At 36.6% G+C, this 17,450-nt stretch overlaps 1 protein-coding gene across 5 annotated transcripts in view; it reads left to right on the top strand.

Annotated features, from left to right (window-relative positions):
- Positions 1-9,406: 9,406 nt before the first annotated feature.
- The window catches only part of LOC127446003 (potassium voltage-gated channel subfamily KQT member 2-like), a 75,980-nt gene continuing 67,936 nt past the window's right edge, over positions 9,407-17,450 (top strand). For all 5 annotated transcript variants that reach the window (XM_051706587.1, XM_051706589.1, XM_051706586.1 and 2 more), the window contains exon 1: positions 9,407-9,935. In XM_051706587.1, the coding sequence (XP_051562547.1) occupies positions 9,643-9,935 (293 nt within the window). In that variant the 5' untranslated portion in view covers positions 9,407-9,642. The remainder of the gene's footprint in view (positions 9,936-17,450) is intronic.

The raw sequence follows: 17,450 nt of genomic DNA, 5'->3' as shown, positions 1-17,450 counted from the left end.
TGGCAGTGTGAACGGGGCTTTACTCTACATTCAGTTAATTACTGGCTTACTCATGCTTTACTAATGCATTATTGTGGACCCTTAACCTCCAGAGACCCGAGCGTGACTGCTGTGTGCATTTACCATTTCAGTTTTTGATTTGTAACTAGTAGCCCCTAAGAAACATGCCAAAAAAAAAAAAAAAAAAAAAAAACGTTTTTCTGTCCTCATATGTGGATGGTGGGACTAAGTTGAGAAATTTTAAATAATACAAAGCTATAGAAAGTCGTTTTTTTAACAAATTGTTTATTATGTTGATTATTCATGTTTTTGAGACGTTATAGACATTACATCAGAAATTAACAATTAATTCTGATTCAAAGAAATTATAGGATGCTCCCTTGCTCCCTATTTAGTGAATGACTTTGCCTCCAGTGTGCTGTCTGTCTGTACTGGTCTCAGAACAGTTTGAAATGCACCTTATTTTCATCCTAACTCCATATAAACCCTCTGAAAGCAACATTTTCCAGTTTTTAGATGCATCCATTAATTCTCAATGTGATAATGCACAGACAGTAAATATTGGATATTTTAAATGAAACTGAGCATACAGTCCACGTATGTGGTCATTGTGTTTATCAGCGTGCCGTTTCACGATAAATCACTCAAATTTGAAAAATGCCATATCGGATGAAACTAGAGACTCTAATCTTTTGACTCAAACAGGTTTCAGTTTAAAAACTTAATGAGGTTTCTTACCAGATATAGTTATGTTGGCATTTCTCCCAAACACAAACTCTGCTGTGATCAGCACCATGTTGTTTTGTCACATGACCCTGTACATCGAAAGTTTAACCCTTTACTGACAGCACAGAGTCTACTGAACTGAGATCAGTCGGTTGAAATGAAATTAAATTATGCGTTGCGTATAGCGAAGCCAAAATACAATGTCCACGCATGTTGACGTGGGGTCGCATGAGGTTAAAATAAAGTGTTACCAAAATAAACAAAAAAAAATTTGTTAAACAGGTTATAGAACATCAAACAATTTGCATGTCACCATTTATCACCATTACATCTTAATGGGTTAGAATGTGAATTATACCTACATTTAGCTTTTATTTTATTTTAAATATCACACTTTTGCTGTCTATTCAGTTGCTTTCTAAAATGTTCTGTTTTCTGAGAAAATGCTAAAATGTTCTTTCGTTTCTCATCTGTTTTTTCATCATATTTGCTTCTTAAAACTCTATTGTTCAACTCCGTTATGGGGGGAAAAATCATGAAGTTTGATGCATGACTGCATGAAGGTCCTTATCTTGTTTTGGCAAGAAAGACTCTCTGTACTCTCTCCAAACCCACCAGGAAATCTCCAGCACAGAGTCGGTGTGAGAGGAAGCAGGAGAAGGTAATGTGCCGATTTCACTGGATTTGAGATTGAAGATGGAGAGATTCTGAGGTCTGTTTCTTTCCTGTCACATTGCTGGACACGTCCGTCCTCAGACATCATCCCACGGGACGCCACGTCAACACTGTGAGGGCAGGAGAATACAAACGTTACCTTCAACAGTTTAGGTGAAGGTCGAGCTTTACTGCAGTAAACCATTTAGAACAAACCACAGTCGTGTGTGTGACCCATGAACAGATGATGATAACCCTGATGTCTCATCAGTCACTGAGAAAGAATCAGTGTTGACATCTTGGATAACATTAGAGTTTTTGTGGTGTTGCATACTAAAACATTTTTAGAGCTACAAACAAGAAAAAGCAGTTGACCAATGGGTTAAAAAAAAAAGATTAATTTAAGAAATATTTGAAAACATCTTTTTTTTTTTTTTTTTGGTAAACATTGCAGAAAATATTAAGTACTTTCTACTTTAAATAAGTTAAAGCGTGAACTTGAGTTAAGTAAATTCTATATTCGAACATGTAAAAATTAATGCTCTAGCTTATGAGTAAATATTATTTATCATGTATCAATTCTAAAGTAAAAAACCTTGCCATATTTATTTGCTAATTTGAGTAAATTTCCCTGGTAAATAAAATATTTTAAAATAAATTTTTCCAAGCTGGTCTTCACAGCATGAAACAGGCTTGAATAATTAATGAGCTTGCATGGTTTCACCATTTACAAGTTTATTTACACAGTTTTAATTGTTGGTTTTGGTTTTATGTTTGGTAACGTCTGAAGTTTTGTGAAGTCTGAAGTTCATTTTCTACTCAAAATTACCCGTTCATGATCAAACAAATTCTGTTAAATGTGCTTGTAATGCAAGGTGACGTTTTCTATGTGAAAGGCTTCCGCGTGTTAATAAGGAAAGTTCTAATGTGGAGTGTTCCAATAAAATGTTCGTTTAAATATTAAGTTAATATATGTACCATGTACACAGTGTTGTGGAGTAACGGAATACATGTAACGGGATTACGTATTTAAAATACAAAGTAACTGTATTCCACTACAGTTACAGTTTAAATCATTGGTAATTAGAATACAGTTACATTCAAAAAGTATTTAGATTACTGAAGAGATTACTTTGCATTTTATTGTCATTTGTTTCATTTAATATTTAGTCCTTTCAGATGGAAAACATTTATACATATAAATGATGTGATCCAAAGTGCATTTGAACAGCGGTGAAACACTTTCTTATGATGTGTTACATTCATACGAGCAGACAGAGAAGTAAGTTTGAAGTAAGTTTGGAGCAGAAGAAATAGAAATAAACCTTGTGTAAATTGTCAGCTTTATGCTGAGATAAAATGTTATTTCTAGCCATTTTACATGCATGTTACCAGGCGCGATTATATATTTTTATCAAGAAAATTCATGTTAGATCATAATTTCTTTTTTTCTAGTAAGACCTTTGATATTAGGGCAAAAATCATATTCTTGATCATATTTTTTTTTTATTGTTTTCCTGTAAAAATGTCTAAAAATCATTCAAACAAGATCAATTTGATTTATCTTGTTTTAGAAACAACACTGCATACGATATTTTGGTTTTTCAGAGAATGTATTTTTAACATGTGTTTTAGTCTTACTGTACTGGCACAGTTTTTATAGTCAAAACAAGTGAAAAAATCTACCAGTGCTGAAGAAGTAATCCAAAGTATTTAGATTACATTACTGACCTTGAGTAATCTTTAGTTAAAGTTAAATTTACTCACTTAAATCAATGTTACATCATGAAGTTTATTCCATTAGATTAATTTATAAAAACTGTGCAAAAACTTGCAAAGTAAAAAATAATGTAAATTTTAGTAGTCTTTTTTTTTTTTTTTTTTTTTCCAGTGTTGTCTAAATGTTAAAACAAACTTTAACAAACTTTGTGTTTCAGTCATTTTGACCTGGACAACTTTTTTTCTTCTTGCAATTATTATTATTATTATTATTATTATTATTTTTACTTAATCCAATAAGAATAAAACTCAGTGACATCATATATGGTATCTGAAAACACACCAAAAAATTGGAGCATTTTCTTCACATTTTTTGGGTTTTATTTCCCTTTGTTACACTTGTTGTGTTCCTGGTCAAAAATGACGGCCATTGGAAATGAATGGATTAGAATACAAAATGCAGAAATATTAAGTGTTCAGGAGCATCACAATACATTTGATGAGCACATATGTGAATGTGTGTTTGCACACACAACACACACTCACAAAAACACACAACACAGGGCCCTTTTGTGCATTGTCTTTCAATATTGACTCTTTTAGAAATATTTCAAGATCTTCTCATCATATTATGTTGTGTTTGGGCTCGTTTGAATCGGGATAATCTGCTGTAAGTAATGATATGTCATTGTCTATGTTATATGTATGTTTCAGTAAGTAATAAGGAAAAATGTGACACAAATACACTCCTGTTTATTATATTTATGTGTGTCTGTGGGAATTTCATACACTAAAACTCACTGCAGTTTGACCTCTGAGTGAAACTCATTTGCTCATTGCATTCTACAAATTGAGCCCTTTCCAACGATATATAACACATTACTATCTCATCTTTTTTTATGGTTTTACCAACTCTGAATGTAATTGTTGTGATCACAAATATGCACAAAAAAAAAAAAAAAAAAAAAAGAGAATGAAACAGTTCTTATTTGTCAGCAAATTAAAAAGCATTATTTAAGAATTGATAAGATCAGCTATATGCATGTAAAGTCCAGATTCTAAGCATTAAAATGACACCTATTGTGTTCAGATCAAGCAAGTGGTTATTAATTTATTCTCTAATTATTATAAATTTGTTTGTTTTCTGCAGGGAGTGCCCTCCAGTAGCCCGGTATGAGCTCAGTTTAATTAATCCTTCTATCAATAAAAAAATATATATATATATATTTAAATATATTCAAAAAAGGCATACAAAACCTGTCATAATTAAAGAAGTTGATAAAAATATCTAAATCAATATCTTGTGATAATATATGCAATATGGGAGATTTATAAACAATCTTAGTGGGCCGGTCATTTTTGACCGGGAACACAAAATGTAAACACAATCTGCTATAGGAAAAACATAAGTTTGATCAGTTAGATAAAAAATCAGAACAGTCTGAAGGTCTGTGCCAAGTTTGCTGGATGTAGTTTGAAAAATCTAGAATGAGTTACAGTCAGAAATTTTGAAAGCCCCTTAAACAAAGACTGTCGAATTACAGCATGTTGGCTTTGTCAAGTGTGGTTTAACTAATTCTTTTTTGTAGTCGTTGTATCTCGTGTCACACACTCTTGTGTCAATGAGGTCTGGTCTGGACAGCAGATGGTGTCACTCAGGCCACTGTGAGTCTCTAGTTCTCATCTCTTGACGGGTCTCTGTGTGATATGTCAATGTGAAGGACTGGTCGAATGCCAAGCGTCCATCATACCCAGTGTGAAGTCTCCTTGATGCCTTATGCTGCACTTATTTTCTGTTAGCATTCCCTGTTTTCCATCACCGCTGAGAAGGTCTCGCTCTCTCCATATCTTCTCACTGTCTATCACGCCTTCCCTTTTGAGTGAGTGAAGAATAAAAGTTCATAACAGAAGAGGAACATACAAACAATTTCATCGCAAGCAAACTAGTAAAGTGCTAAAGCAGAAGTGAAATGTACTGTATATGTAATAATGTCCTGTCGGACCTGTCATATTATCTACTTGCCTTTATGTCGTTCTAAAGACGTATGCTGTTATATTTGTTTTTTTCTGTGAAACACATAAGCAGAATTCTTGAACAGTTTTTGTTTTTCTTTATTTGACTCGTGTGACGCTTCCACGCAGCATTTTTTAATTTGAACGTAAACACAAATGAGATTTCAGAGATTTTGAAAGTTTTTCAGTGAATAGTGAGTAAAATAGAGTACTTTTAGCATAAAGCAACAACAGAAGAATTCAAGTGTCTCTGTTTGAGAAAGCGAATGCGTTCTGAAATGGCTTTATTGAGCTTCAGTGGCAAACCTCAGCGGGGCCATATGGCCGGTTTTGGAGGATTAGCTTTAGCATTTGGGCTCTTTTTTGATATATTTGCTATGGAAGACCCTGAGGAAATTAAACTGCCAACAGTTCTGCTGTTATCAGAAGAAGAAAAGACATACTGTATAAAATCTAGATATTTTTTTCCTATGCAGCATTTTTTTTTTTTTTTTTTTTTACATCTTTCCCTATTTAACTTTCCTTTTTCAACCCTCGAATTCTGTGACTGTGCTATTGTCTATTCTTTAGAGCAGAGCTCATATGTTTTGGCTCATTAAGCTTTTCTTTAAGTGAGATGTGTTGTTATTCTCAGTTTAATCACTTCGGCTAAATACAAATTTCCCTTCATTGTAACGCATCAAGACAACAACAACAAAAAAAAAAAACACATATTGTTTAAGCTATTGAGTTTGATTGGATCAGGTGCCACATGAAGCATGTCAAGAAAATACCTAGGTCATATTTCACCCTCAAAATATAAGAAAGAAATAATAAAAGATAAGTTGCAACTAATACACTGCCCCGAGTCAAAAGAGCCCACCTACATGTCCCTATGACGTTCTGACCCGAAGATATGAAAATATTTAGAAGAATATTTCAGCTCTGTAGGCCTATACATTGCAAGTCAACAGGGTCCAAATCTTTGAAGCTCCAAAAAGCACATAAAGGCAGCATAAAAGTAATCCAGTGGTTTAATCCATGTCTTCAGAAGAGATATTTCACCCCCAAAATATAAGAAGAAAAAAAATAAATAGTACACTTTCCCAAGTCAAAAGAGCACACCCCAGGTCTCTACAATGTTCTGGTGCCGAGATACGGGTGTTGCTAGGGTGCTCTTCATGGTTGCTAGGCAGTTGCCGGGGACATACCAAAAAGGTTGATTTTTGTCTCTATGATATTCTGACCAAGAGATATAGTTTTGGTGGGGCATATTGAAGGTCTTTAGCCCATAAGCTTTAGTTTTCTTCACAGCCATCAGTAGTGTTTACTTCATTTGGCGTTGATGTTTTGTGATTAACTTTGGATTTCTTTTGTATTTTCCACTCGTTCTCATGAGCAAAACTCTCTCAGCCACCTGTACTGTACAGAAGACGGGTATAAATACACGTACACACAATCTGAATGGTCTTTATTGGTAGAGTTGTTGTCATGGAAACACAACCCAGTAAGATGAAAAGCAGCCCTCCATTTATTCATACATATCTCCTGAATTATGAATTATTTGCTGGTAATTTGGTTTCTCTGGTCATTTTATGTCTTTATGGTCCCCAAGAGCTTGTCAGAACTGCCACGCACCTCCAGAAAACAGATATTTGTTCTATTTATAATCCATTTCATGTTGAATTGCCAAAGATATTTGTGTTTTCTCTCAAGTGTTCAGGTGACGAGGGGAATGTTGAAGTCACCCGTCGCAGTGCAGTTGATTCTCGGGGCGCACCAGAGAGCTCAGGCCTTTATCAATAACAGATCCATCGATCAATACAGCACACTGTCCCGTGTGAGACCTCAAACATTCTGTTGAAGCTCTCATCTCCAACCATGAGGACACAAAACCACCTCCAGCAATACAGTACCATTTTTAAATGCAATATTTTACACTTAAGGACGTTGTTGTTTTTACTATTTAGACTATTTGTTCCCATTCTCAGAACAACTGTAAAGAATTCAGAGTGGTTTCGAGCTTTGACTCCTCTAAAGCTGTTAGGCAGAAAATAAACATTTAAATGCAATGTGACATTTTAGCCCCATTAATAATATAATACAAATTTTCAATAACGACAAAATTACAATTCTGTAAAAATAATGTTTTGTTTTATTAAAGCATAAATTAAATACTAACATGATGTATAAATAATATACTGTTTAAAAATGTATTTATTTATTTATTTATTGCATTACTGTAATTATTTGTGGTGAAAATAATGTCACAGTGCACAAAATCTTACTGGTCTCTAAACCAAATCTAATTTATTTTTATTTTTTGTGTTCTTTGTTTTGTTTTATTTTAATTGTGGGGAAATGTGCTTAGTTGTCATGAAAACAATATCACTGCAAAAAAAAAGTCTTATTGGTCTTTAAGCAAAAATATAATGTATATATACCTTTTTTATTATTATTTCTTTTATTTTGGGATAAAATATGGCCAGTACAGAGAGTACAACATTGTGTGACATTTTGTGTCTCATAAATTATTATGCATTTTGTTTATATATACACCAATCAGCCACAACATTAAAACCACCTGCCTAATATTGTGTAGGTCCCCCTCGTGCTGCCAAAACAGCGCCAACCCGCATCTCAGAATAGCATTGTGAGATTATATTCTTCTCAACACAATTGTACAGAGTGGTTATCTGAGTTACCGTAGACTTTGTCAGTTTGAACCAGTCTGGCCATTTTCTCTCATCAACAAGGCGTTTCCATCCACAGAACTGACGCTCACTGGATGTTTTTTGTTTTTGGCACCATTTTTGTCAATTCTAGAGACTGTTGTGTGTGAAAATCCCAGAAATACTCAAACCAGCCCATCTGACACCAACAATCATCCATGCGATTATCTAACCAGCCAATCGTGTGGCAGCAGTGCAGTGCATAAAATCATGCAGATACAGGTCAGGAGCTTCAGTTCATGTTCACATCAACCATCAGAATGGGGAAAAACTGTGATCTCAGTGATTTGGAGCGTGGCATGATTGTTGGTGCCATGCCTGCCTGATGGGGAACGTGGCTTCATCGTCCCTTGTCTGTTTTGTCAAAGCATGTTTACGTTTTGCCCTTACGTGTTTCAGGTGTCGCTGGCATGCTGAATCAGCGTTTCCGTGGGAACCCTGATTGTTTCCATGGGAATGCTGTTCATTACAACTTTCAGCTGCGAGCGACACCTGCCCCGGGTTTGTTCTCTGCTTATTTAAATCCCCTCATGTGTCATGTTCGATGTCGGATCATTGTTACTGTTACTGTTGTGTCTGCTGCTTATGTTTAACTCTGCTCTTTGTGTAGTTGGAGCGGACTTGTGTGTTGGTTGGTGGCCTGTCTGTAGAGGTGTGGTTACCCTCTGGACTGCCTTCGCCTGTGATCGTTTGCCCAGTATTCCTGTGGAGGAGGATTCCTCGTCTCCGCCCACGTTCGCGGGAGACCGTTGCCTGGGCTTGACTTTGTGTTGTTTGAAGAAAGAACTTTTGTGTTTGATTAATAATCCAATTTAACTGTTTCCTCTGCTCTTGGGTCCTGTCTCTCACAAACCCCATGACAATTATTGCAGTTTAAGTCATCATGTGGCCTTTTGCAATTACTACAGTGATTAACAATACATTTTAAAGTTAAAAGCATACTTTTATAGTTCCAGAAGTTTAGAATATTAAGTTTATATCATTAAATAATATAAATGGCAGTGAAACGTAAAATTTATAATCTTGTTAAGCCTGAAACATGGTCACTGTATTTTTACAGTAAATTTGGTAACCACAGCTGTCAGTATTTACTGTAAATGTAAAAAAAAAATAAAAAGTGCACTTAGAAAATTTGCTGTTCAAAATCTACAAACATTGTAGGCTAATAGCTATTTGTATAGCTACTGAATATGCAATTTGTCTTCTTGCATTTATTTATTTATTCATTCATTCATTCATTAAAAATGTACATTTTTATTCACACCAAACCTAAACCTCTTTTACTGGTATTTCAGAACATTTACAGTGGCAAGAAAATCATTTCATTAATTGGATCCTAGGGGTTCATATACTTTTTCCCAACCTACGTGAATGTTTGAATAATGTATTCAGTATGTACAAGAACAATACAATAATTTGTGTGTTAGTTAGAACAGATTGTGTTTGTTCATTATTGTAACTTAGATGAAGATCAAACCAGATTTTAAGACAAATTAACACATAAATGCATGTGTGCGTCTGTTAAAGCTACCTCTCAGCTTCGTAATGGTTTCTCTTTTTCTTTCTCTGTTGTCTGTTGGTTGGAAGGTTCTCAGAGAGAGAGAGAGAGAGAGAGAGAGAGAGAGAGAGAGAGAGAGAGAGAGAGAGAGAGAGAGAGAGAGAGAGAGAGAGAGCGTGCATCTTTGCGTCGCTATTGGCTTCTTCTCCCTCCGCAGGCACCTCTCACGCCCTCTCAGAGCAGCGATGCTCCTACCTGGCGAAGAGCGGAAGACCCGCAGCATCAGCACCGGTGGATCTCCATGACGACAAAACCCCGAGCATGGTGCAGAAATCCCGCAACGGCGGGGTGTACCCCGGCCCGCAGGCCGAGAAGAAGCTAAAGGTGGGCTTTGTGGGGCTGGAGACGGGCGCGACGGATTCCAACCGAGACGGCGCGCTGCTCATCGCGGGCGCCGAGGCGACCAAACGAGGCAGCATCTTGAGCAAACAACGCTCCAGCATCTCGAGGAAGAGGCCACCGAAACGCAACGCTTTCTACCGACGCCTGCAGAATTTCCTCTATAATGTGCTGGAGAGACCGCGCGGATGGGCGTTCATCTACCACGCTTATGTGTAAGTGGGAAAAAAGCACACTGCATCTTCATCTGATGGTGTGCATCAAAACAAAGAGGCTCTAGGAGTGGAGTGTGTCTCAGGGAGACTCTCATCCAGTCAAGTGAGATATTTGCATTGAGTGTTCCAGCAATAGATGAAGGTGTTTGACTTTTCCTGTGATGATTTATACGTACTCTTAAAGAAAGATTCCATATCCAACTACATCTAAGATCTTGTGTTGGGGTTTAATGTTCCTTTGGCTTCTATTCTTTATGGAATATAAAAAGCAGGGTTGTGTTTAGCACCAAAAAGAGTTCAGAATTGTTTCTCAAACAATAGTTTATCATCCTGTGATTTTGGTTGGGCTGAGGCAGGCGATTTCTTAAAATTATAAGCTATTTATTTTCCTTATTTAAATGGAACCAAACACTTGTGCAGCGTTGCGCTTTTCCAAACACACTGCATTAATATGTGAACGTGGATTGTGAATTATTTACATCAATCCTGTCGGCCCATGTGACTCGAGAATGTTGCAGAGTTGTTGCTCATTCTGGATTCATCTGGTGAGCTGTAGTGTTGTAACTCTTCCTTTGTTATTAACCCGTGACATCCACTGCTGCGCACTCAGCGCGACGCCCGACTAGAATTACAAACACTGCAATGACCGTCTGCAATCATGAAAACATGCGGTCTATATATAGCAAGTGTGTACTCTTTTATCAAGTACTCAAACAGAAGAAATAGCGTTCACATTTGATCGGTTTCCATGAGTGAAATGATCCTTTCAAGCACTATGGCGTTGCCATGGTACTATACATCAGTGATGGTATTAGATGCTACTTTTTTATATAGGCCTTCGTCATGGTTCTGAATGATTCTTATGTGTACTGTAAAGCGACACCACAGTACACGCATCTACACAGCATCACCTGCTTGCTCAATTAAGCGTGAGTCACAGGCGCATTTGAAGTCATTGGCAGCGCTGATTTCAGCACCACAGCAGTGGACAGCTCCCAGCAATCTCACCAGCGCGCCAAAACTCAACAATCTCCACATTGTTACATTGTATCAAACACCTGCGTGATAGAGTGCAAATAAATTAGTATAAATAGTAGGGCACAAGGGGGTACAAGGCTCTCCTTGGTTTTATTGTCTCCATTATTATTTTCTCTATTTACCAAATAGCATCAAAAACTACCACAGCACTTTCCTAAACACCTGTCTGTCACTGTACACTGCAGAATATTCCTAATCCATGAGATCTTTGCGTGTGATGTCTAAAGGTTGATTAATGGTAATGAAAATCCCTTTAAAATAAATTATTTTGAGACAAAATACTTATCATTTTCAGTTTTGTTTAAGGTTATTAAATCAAAATGTTTTTTTGAATAGCTGTCTAATAAGTGAAAGGAGAGTATTTGGGGTAAAAGACTTTAAGAGCTTTAAATGCAACAAACAAATCAACTAAAAATATATATCTAGAAGACCTGCTGTAACTTTCTCACCTCTTTCACCTCTTGTAAGTTTGCATCCCTGTAGAATACATGAGATGTTATAAAATGCCAGATGTGTTTGAAATTAACAGGAAATCATGCACCCTTTTCTGACGTGGTTATTTTAAGTAAGCATTATCTTAATTGACTCAAAAAAAAAAAGCATCTTGCATCCAAGTGTGGGGTAACATTAAATCAAAACAAACTTCTGTTATTATTTCTTTTCAAACTAATGATGTTGCTACATCAATATTAAATAATTAGAAAATATAAATTTCGATCTTGATACATTTTGTGACTAGAAAAAAAGCACATTTTCCTTAAGGTGTGCCATTAGCCCCGTTTTACCCTACTACCCCGGACAGTGGCCCCTTATTAAATTGGTCTGAATGTCTTTGCATTATATAACAAAATATCAAAGCAAGAGTCGTTTAATTTCAAGATATATAGCACAAGCCAGAGGCAGTGGTGGCTCAGCGGTTAAGGCTCTGGGTTACCAACCAGAAGTTCAGGTGTTCAAGCCCCAGCACTGCCAAAAAATACCACTGTTGGGCCCTTGAGCAAGGCCCTTGACCCTATCTGCTCCAGGTCTGCCATTATCATGGTTGACCCTGTGCTCTGACCCCAGTTTAGCTGGGATATGCAGAAAAAAGTATTTCACTGTATATGTGCAAATGTATAATGTGTGACAAAATAAAGCACTCTTTTCAAAGCCAAACTTTTCACTAAAAGAAGTTTATTTGAAAGAGTTGTCAAACATTAATATCTTATGTTGCTAGTTAATGTGCTGAACTCCACCCGTGTGAACTTCAGGGGAACTGACTTCATACACTAAAAATCACCAAGACACCAGTTGATTCAGAGTTATTGAGCAAAAATGACTCAGAAAAGTGGAGTTAGTTCTGAGAAATGGTCCAGCAGCATTTGAGACACGCAGATCACAATTGCTTTCATAGTTTGTAGTCTAATGCAATGAAATTCACTCCTTTTAATCCTCCTACGGGATTCATAAATGAGCCCTACTTTTGGTCCTCCCGGAAAGAGCAGAGGTGTAACTTTTTCTTCTTTTATTTATTTATTTATATTTTGATGATGATGATGATGATGATGATACATTTTCTTCTTCCCTGAAGTAATAACAATACAATTATGCACTTCTTTTGGGATTTGATGCTAGTTTGATCTTTTTCACATAAATTTGCATATGCAAATAAGCAAATTTATGAAACTTGTATAAGTTGAAACATATAGAAAATATGAGAAATAGCAAATATTGGAGGCAGATTGCTGCCATCTGGTGAACAATATATAAGTAACATGACTTGAAAATTATGTTGTGACAATAATAGCCAGTAGATGGCAACAGGGTCTCCTGAGCAGTAAAGCGTTTCACCATGGTGCTGCTACAGAATGAACTGTAAGCAAGGTTCAAAGAGGCCACATTTATAACTTAGAGCTGTGGGAAAATGTTTTTGTTTCCATAACAGTAAGATGCCCTGTTTTAAGAGCGCAAGCGTTACGTGCAACGCAATGCCTTAAAGGAATATTCCGGGTTCAGTACAAGGTAAGCTCAATTGACAGCATTTGTGACAGTGTTGATTACCACAAAAATTTATTTTGACTCATTCCTCTTTTTCTTAAAAAAAAAAAAAAAAAAAGCAAAAATCGAGGTAACAGTGAGGTCCTTACAATGGAAGTCAATGGGGCACATTTTTGGAGGGTTTAAGCAGAAATGTGAAGCTTATAATTTTTATAAAAGCACTTACATTAATTCTTCTGTTAAAAGTTGTAAAGTTGTTTAAATTGTAATTTTACAGTCATTTTAGGGTGTTTGAGTTTGTTGACATTACATCGTCATGGTAACAAAGTTGTAAAATTGGCTATAACTTTATCACACTGAAATCATGTTTACACACATATCCTTTATGTCTTGTGGTTATATTTTTGAAAATGTTTATTTGAGTATTTTAACGTAAATAAATGGGCCCCCATTGACTTCCATTGTAAGTGACTCACTGGAACACAGATTTGTGCTTTTTTTAAAGAAAAGGAGGGACAAGTCGAAATTCATTTTTGTTGTATTCAACATTATGCCACAAATGCCGTCGACTGAGCTTAACTTGTATTGATCCCTGAACATTCCTTTGGACTTTTTGAACGTCTTAGCGCAACGACCAAATTCTTAGGAAAATAGCAAATTGCAGCACTTCATTTACATACAATACACCCTCAGTTTGCACGCCTACATCCACAGTAGCGCAAACACTCCCACCCACGCCCATTTGGCACAAAAATTGCACTTAGAATTAGTGCTCTCATGAAAATAGAGCCCGCACTGTTTTGTCTGGAAGGTGAGACACCTGCATCTAAGTGGAAACTTGCCCACAGTTGAAAAGGTATACTTTTGTACATTAGGGTCACTTTAGAATTTGTTCTTTGATCTTTGTTCTCTGTGTGTGTTCTGCATTCTCCCTTCTATTTGTGTTAGTCTCACCCATTTATTTCTCTGTGTGTGTGTGTGTGTGTGTTCTGCATTCTCCCTTCTATTTGTGTTAGTCTCACCCATTTATTTCTGTGTGTGTGTGTGTGTGTGTGTTCTGCATTGTAGGTGTGTTATTGTCTCACCTCCTCATTTCTGAGTGTGTGTGTTTAGCATTGTGGCTGATTTATTTTTGTAAATTGTACACTGTGGCTGACAAATTTAGAAAAAAATGCTCTGTGTTATAGTCTCACCAGTTCATTTTTGTGTGTGTGTGTGTGTCTGTGTGTGTCAACATTATGCCACAAATGCCGTCGACTGAGCTTAACTTGTATTGATCCCTGAACATTCCTTTGGACTTTTTGAACGTCTTAGCACAACGACCAAATTCTTAGGAAAATAGCAAATTGCAGCACTTCATTTACATACAATACACCCTCAGTTTGCAGTGTGTGTGTGTGTGAGTGGGTGTATGCTTTGCACTTTGGATGTTTTATAGTCTCACCCTTAATTTCTGTGTGTGTTGTTACTGCATTGTGGCTGATTTATTGATTGTATTTGGCAGATTTTAAAAAAATGCTCTGTGTTATGGTCTTTCCCATTCATTTTCAATGGTCGGTCATTTCTGACCACAAAGACAAAATGTGATGCTTTTTGTTTTACGACCACTTAGACTTATTGAATCATGCCCAATAATTTTTTTATTTTTTTTGTATTTTTTTTTTTTGTATGTTCAGATGACAAGTGAGGAAAAGTCACCAAATCTTGTACTGCTCAGATAAAGCAAATTCTTTTTATTAAATCAGCAAAAGTGATTCCGTTCAAAAATGACAGAATCCATAGGAGGGTTAAAGTGACTTAAGTGAACTAATATTATGCCATTATTAGTCATATAATAGCCAAATGAGAGCTTCTTCAGCTTAATCTTTCTTTGCTTGGCGTATTGACAAACATTGTTATGACAACAAAGCAATTCTTTGTCATATAATGTATTGTTTGGTGTGTTTATCCTTTCGGCATCCTTGGCAACGTATTTCTCCATATATCCATTCTTGAGAGACTACTATCTCCTCTATCATGATTCTATTAATTTGAATAACAAACTAATAAGTCAATATTATTATAAATTCTGTGGCTGGATTATACCTCGTTGAATTAATGGTGAACGGGTGAGCAAATGAAAGGCTTTACACATTTTTGGAGCTGACATAGCAACAGGAAGACTGTAGTTAATATGCAGGCAGTTTTTTTGATGAAATGCTCCACTCTTGTATTTTTGCTGCAGATATGACAGATGTGTTACAGTGGCTTTGGACAGTCGTGTCTGAGTATAACAATGTTGGCAGGAAACTGTCAGCAAAAAACTGCTAATCGCAGTAGACAGTTTAGAAACCAGAGAGGATGAGTAAATAAATAAATGTACTCAGAGCGGCTGCTGTCATTATGTTTTAGAAAGGTGCTAATGTTGGAAAAAACAGTGCTTAAGTCTGAATTCTAATGTGTGTATTTAATATAAACACTATATAAGCACACAGAAGAGATGCAGTCCCAACACTGTAATTTAAAAAAATATATATTCTTAGTCTTTTAATTAAAATATAGACTAGAGAGTAGGTGGATGAATGGACAGAAAGACAAACAGATAGACAGGCGGACAGACGGATAGATAGATAGATGAAAAGGCATTAAAATAGCCTTCCATCTTGGTGAGTTGATGAATTTGTGGTCGGATGCTATCTGTGGTGGTGTAGTGGGCTAAAGCACATAACTGGTAATCTGAAGGTTGCTGGTTCGATCCCCACAGCCACCACCATTGTGTCCTTGAGCAAGGCACTTAACTCCAGGATGTTCCGGGAGGACTGTCCCTGTAATAAGTGCACTAACTGTAAATCGCTTTGGATAAAACCAAATAAATGTAAATGTAAATCTCACTTTGGGAATAGGCATATATGTTGCTTAACTCATGATATTGTCCTGTGTGTTGGGCTCCTTATCTTGTGACCTTTTGGGTGCCGCTGTCTACCTGCGACCTCTATCAGCAATTTCACTGATTAATACCCATCGTAATCAAGTCAGGTGTATCTGTGTGTGTGTGTGTAACCTCTCAGTTCAGGTGTGAATCAGGCACCAGCATTTAAGTTTGCTGTGAATAAAGCAGCATGGTATCAGGCCGACAGAGATGCTGCTCGGGCAATCTGCCCTCTAGAACCAGCATGTGACATTGCAACAAACTGGTAATAATAAGGGCTGTTAATCGATTACATTTTTTTTTTTAATCAAATTATTTACATGGTGTCGATTAAACGAATTAATCGCAATTAATCGAGAGAGCTGAGAAAACGCCTCAAATAACAATAATTCAATATATAATGATTAAATAATTATAAATAGCTATATTTAAATAATTAAAAATAATATATATAGTATATATACTGTATGTATATTATTTAAAAAATAATATTCAGATAATTAAAATGCATTACATTATTGTGGCAGAGGAGTCAAGCATTAAAATCATTGGCCTACAGTTCACAGCAATCCATTTTGCAATTTAATTCATCAATCAGTCGAGATTTATTATAAGGGCTTGTTTAAGGATGTACACCTGCGTCAGACGGACGCTTTTGGAGCGTCTCACTTTGGTTGCGTCGCGTCATAAACATTCTGTTTTTAGATCGCTGTGTCAAGTTAAATGTAGTTTAATACTTAGAAAAATATGTCTTGAGATCCCTAAATTCAGATTTTCTCTCCATCAAGCTGTGTTTTGAACGCAAGAGCGCGTCCTCGTGTTGTGTTGTCTGCTGAAGGGTTGGTTTGTTCTCTGTATAAGCTGCATGTTGTCTATACAGCTGGAGTTTCACTTACTGCCCCCTGGAGAAAACACATTGTACTTCAAACTTTAATTACTCAGAATATTCCTTATTACGTTCATGATTAATTGCATAAATTTTTTTAACGCGTTATTTTTTTAATATAATTAATCGCACTGAATTAACGCGTTAAATCGACAGCCCTAGTAATAATTAAAACACTGATGTACATGACTGACAGCGTATGAAATGTAAAATCTCCGCTGTTGAACGCAGAGTGTACGCATGCAGTTATTTGCAATCTGACGTCAGAGGTGTAAAAACCATATATGCAAGGTATGCAATGCATAGGGGCGTCATGTAAAGGGGGGTGCCAGTGGCTCACTAAAGGTGATGCAATCGGCCTCCTCGACCTCCTTGTGCTAAAATGTTTATATCGGGGGTCTGGGTAGCTCAGTGAGTATTGACGCTGACTACCACTCCTGGAGTCACGAGTTTGAATCCCAGGGTGTGCTGAGTGACTGCAGCCAGGTCTCCTAAGCAACCAAATTGTCCCGGATGCTAGGGAGGATAGAGTCACATGGAGTAACCTCCTCGTGGTCGTGATTAGTGGTTCTCGCTCTCAGTGTGATGTATTCTCAATGAAATAGAATTAGGAATTGATTTGATTAAGAAAAGCGGGTGTGACATGCCAGGATGGAGCCAGAGCCTTATATAGTTAATGGAGGGAGGAGTTGAAATACAGGCAGTC

This window comes from Myxocyprinus asiaticus, chromosome 9 (genome assembly GCF_019703515.2).
Source record: "Myxocyprinus asiaticus isolate MX2 ecotype Aquarium Trade chromosome 9, UBuf_Myxa_2, whole genome shotgun sequence".
In the NCBI taxonomy this organism is placed as follows: Eukaryota; Metazoa; Chordata; class Actinopteri; order Cypriniformes; family Catostomidae; genus Myxocyprinus; species Myxocyprinus asiaticus.
This window is presented reverse-complemented; position numbering and strand designations above follow the sequence as displayed.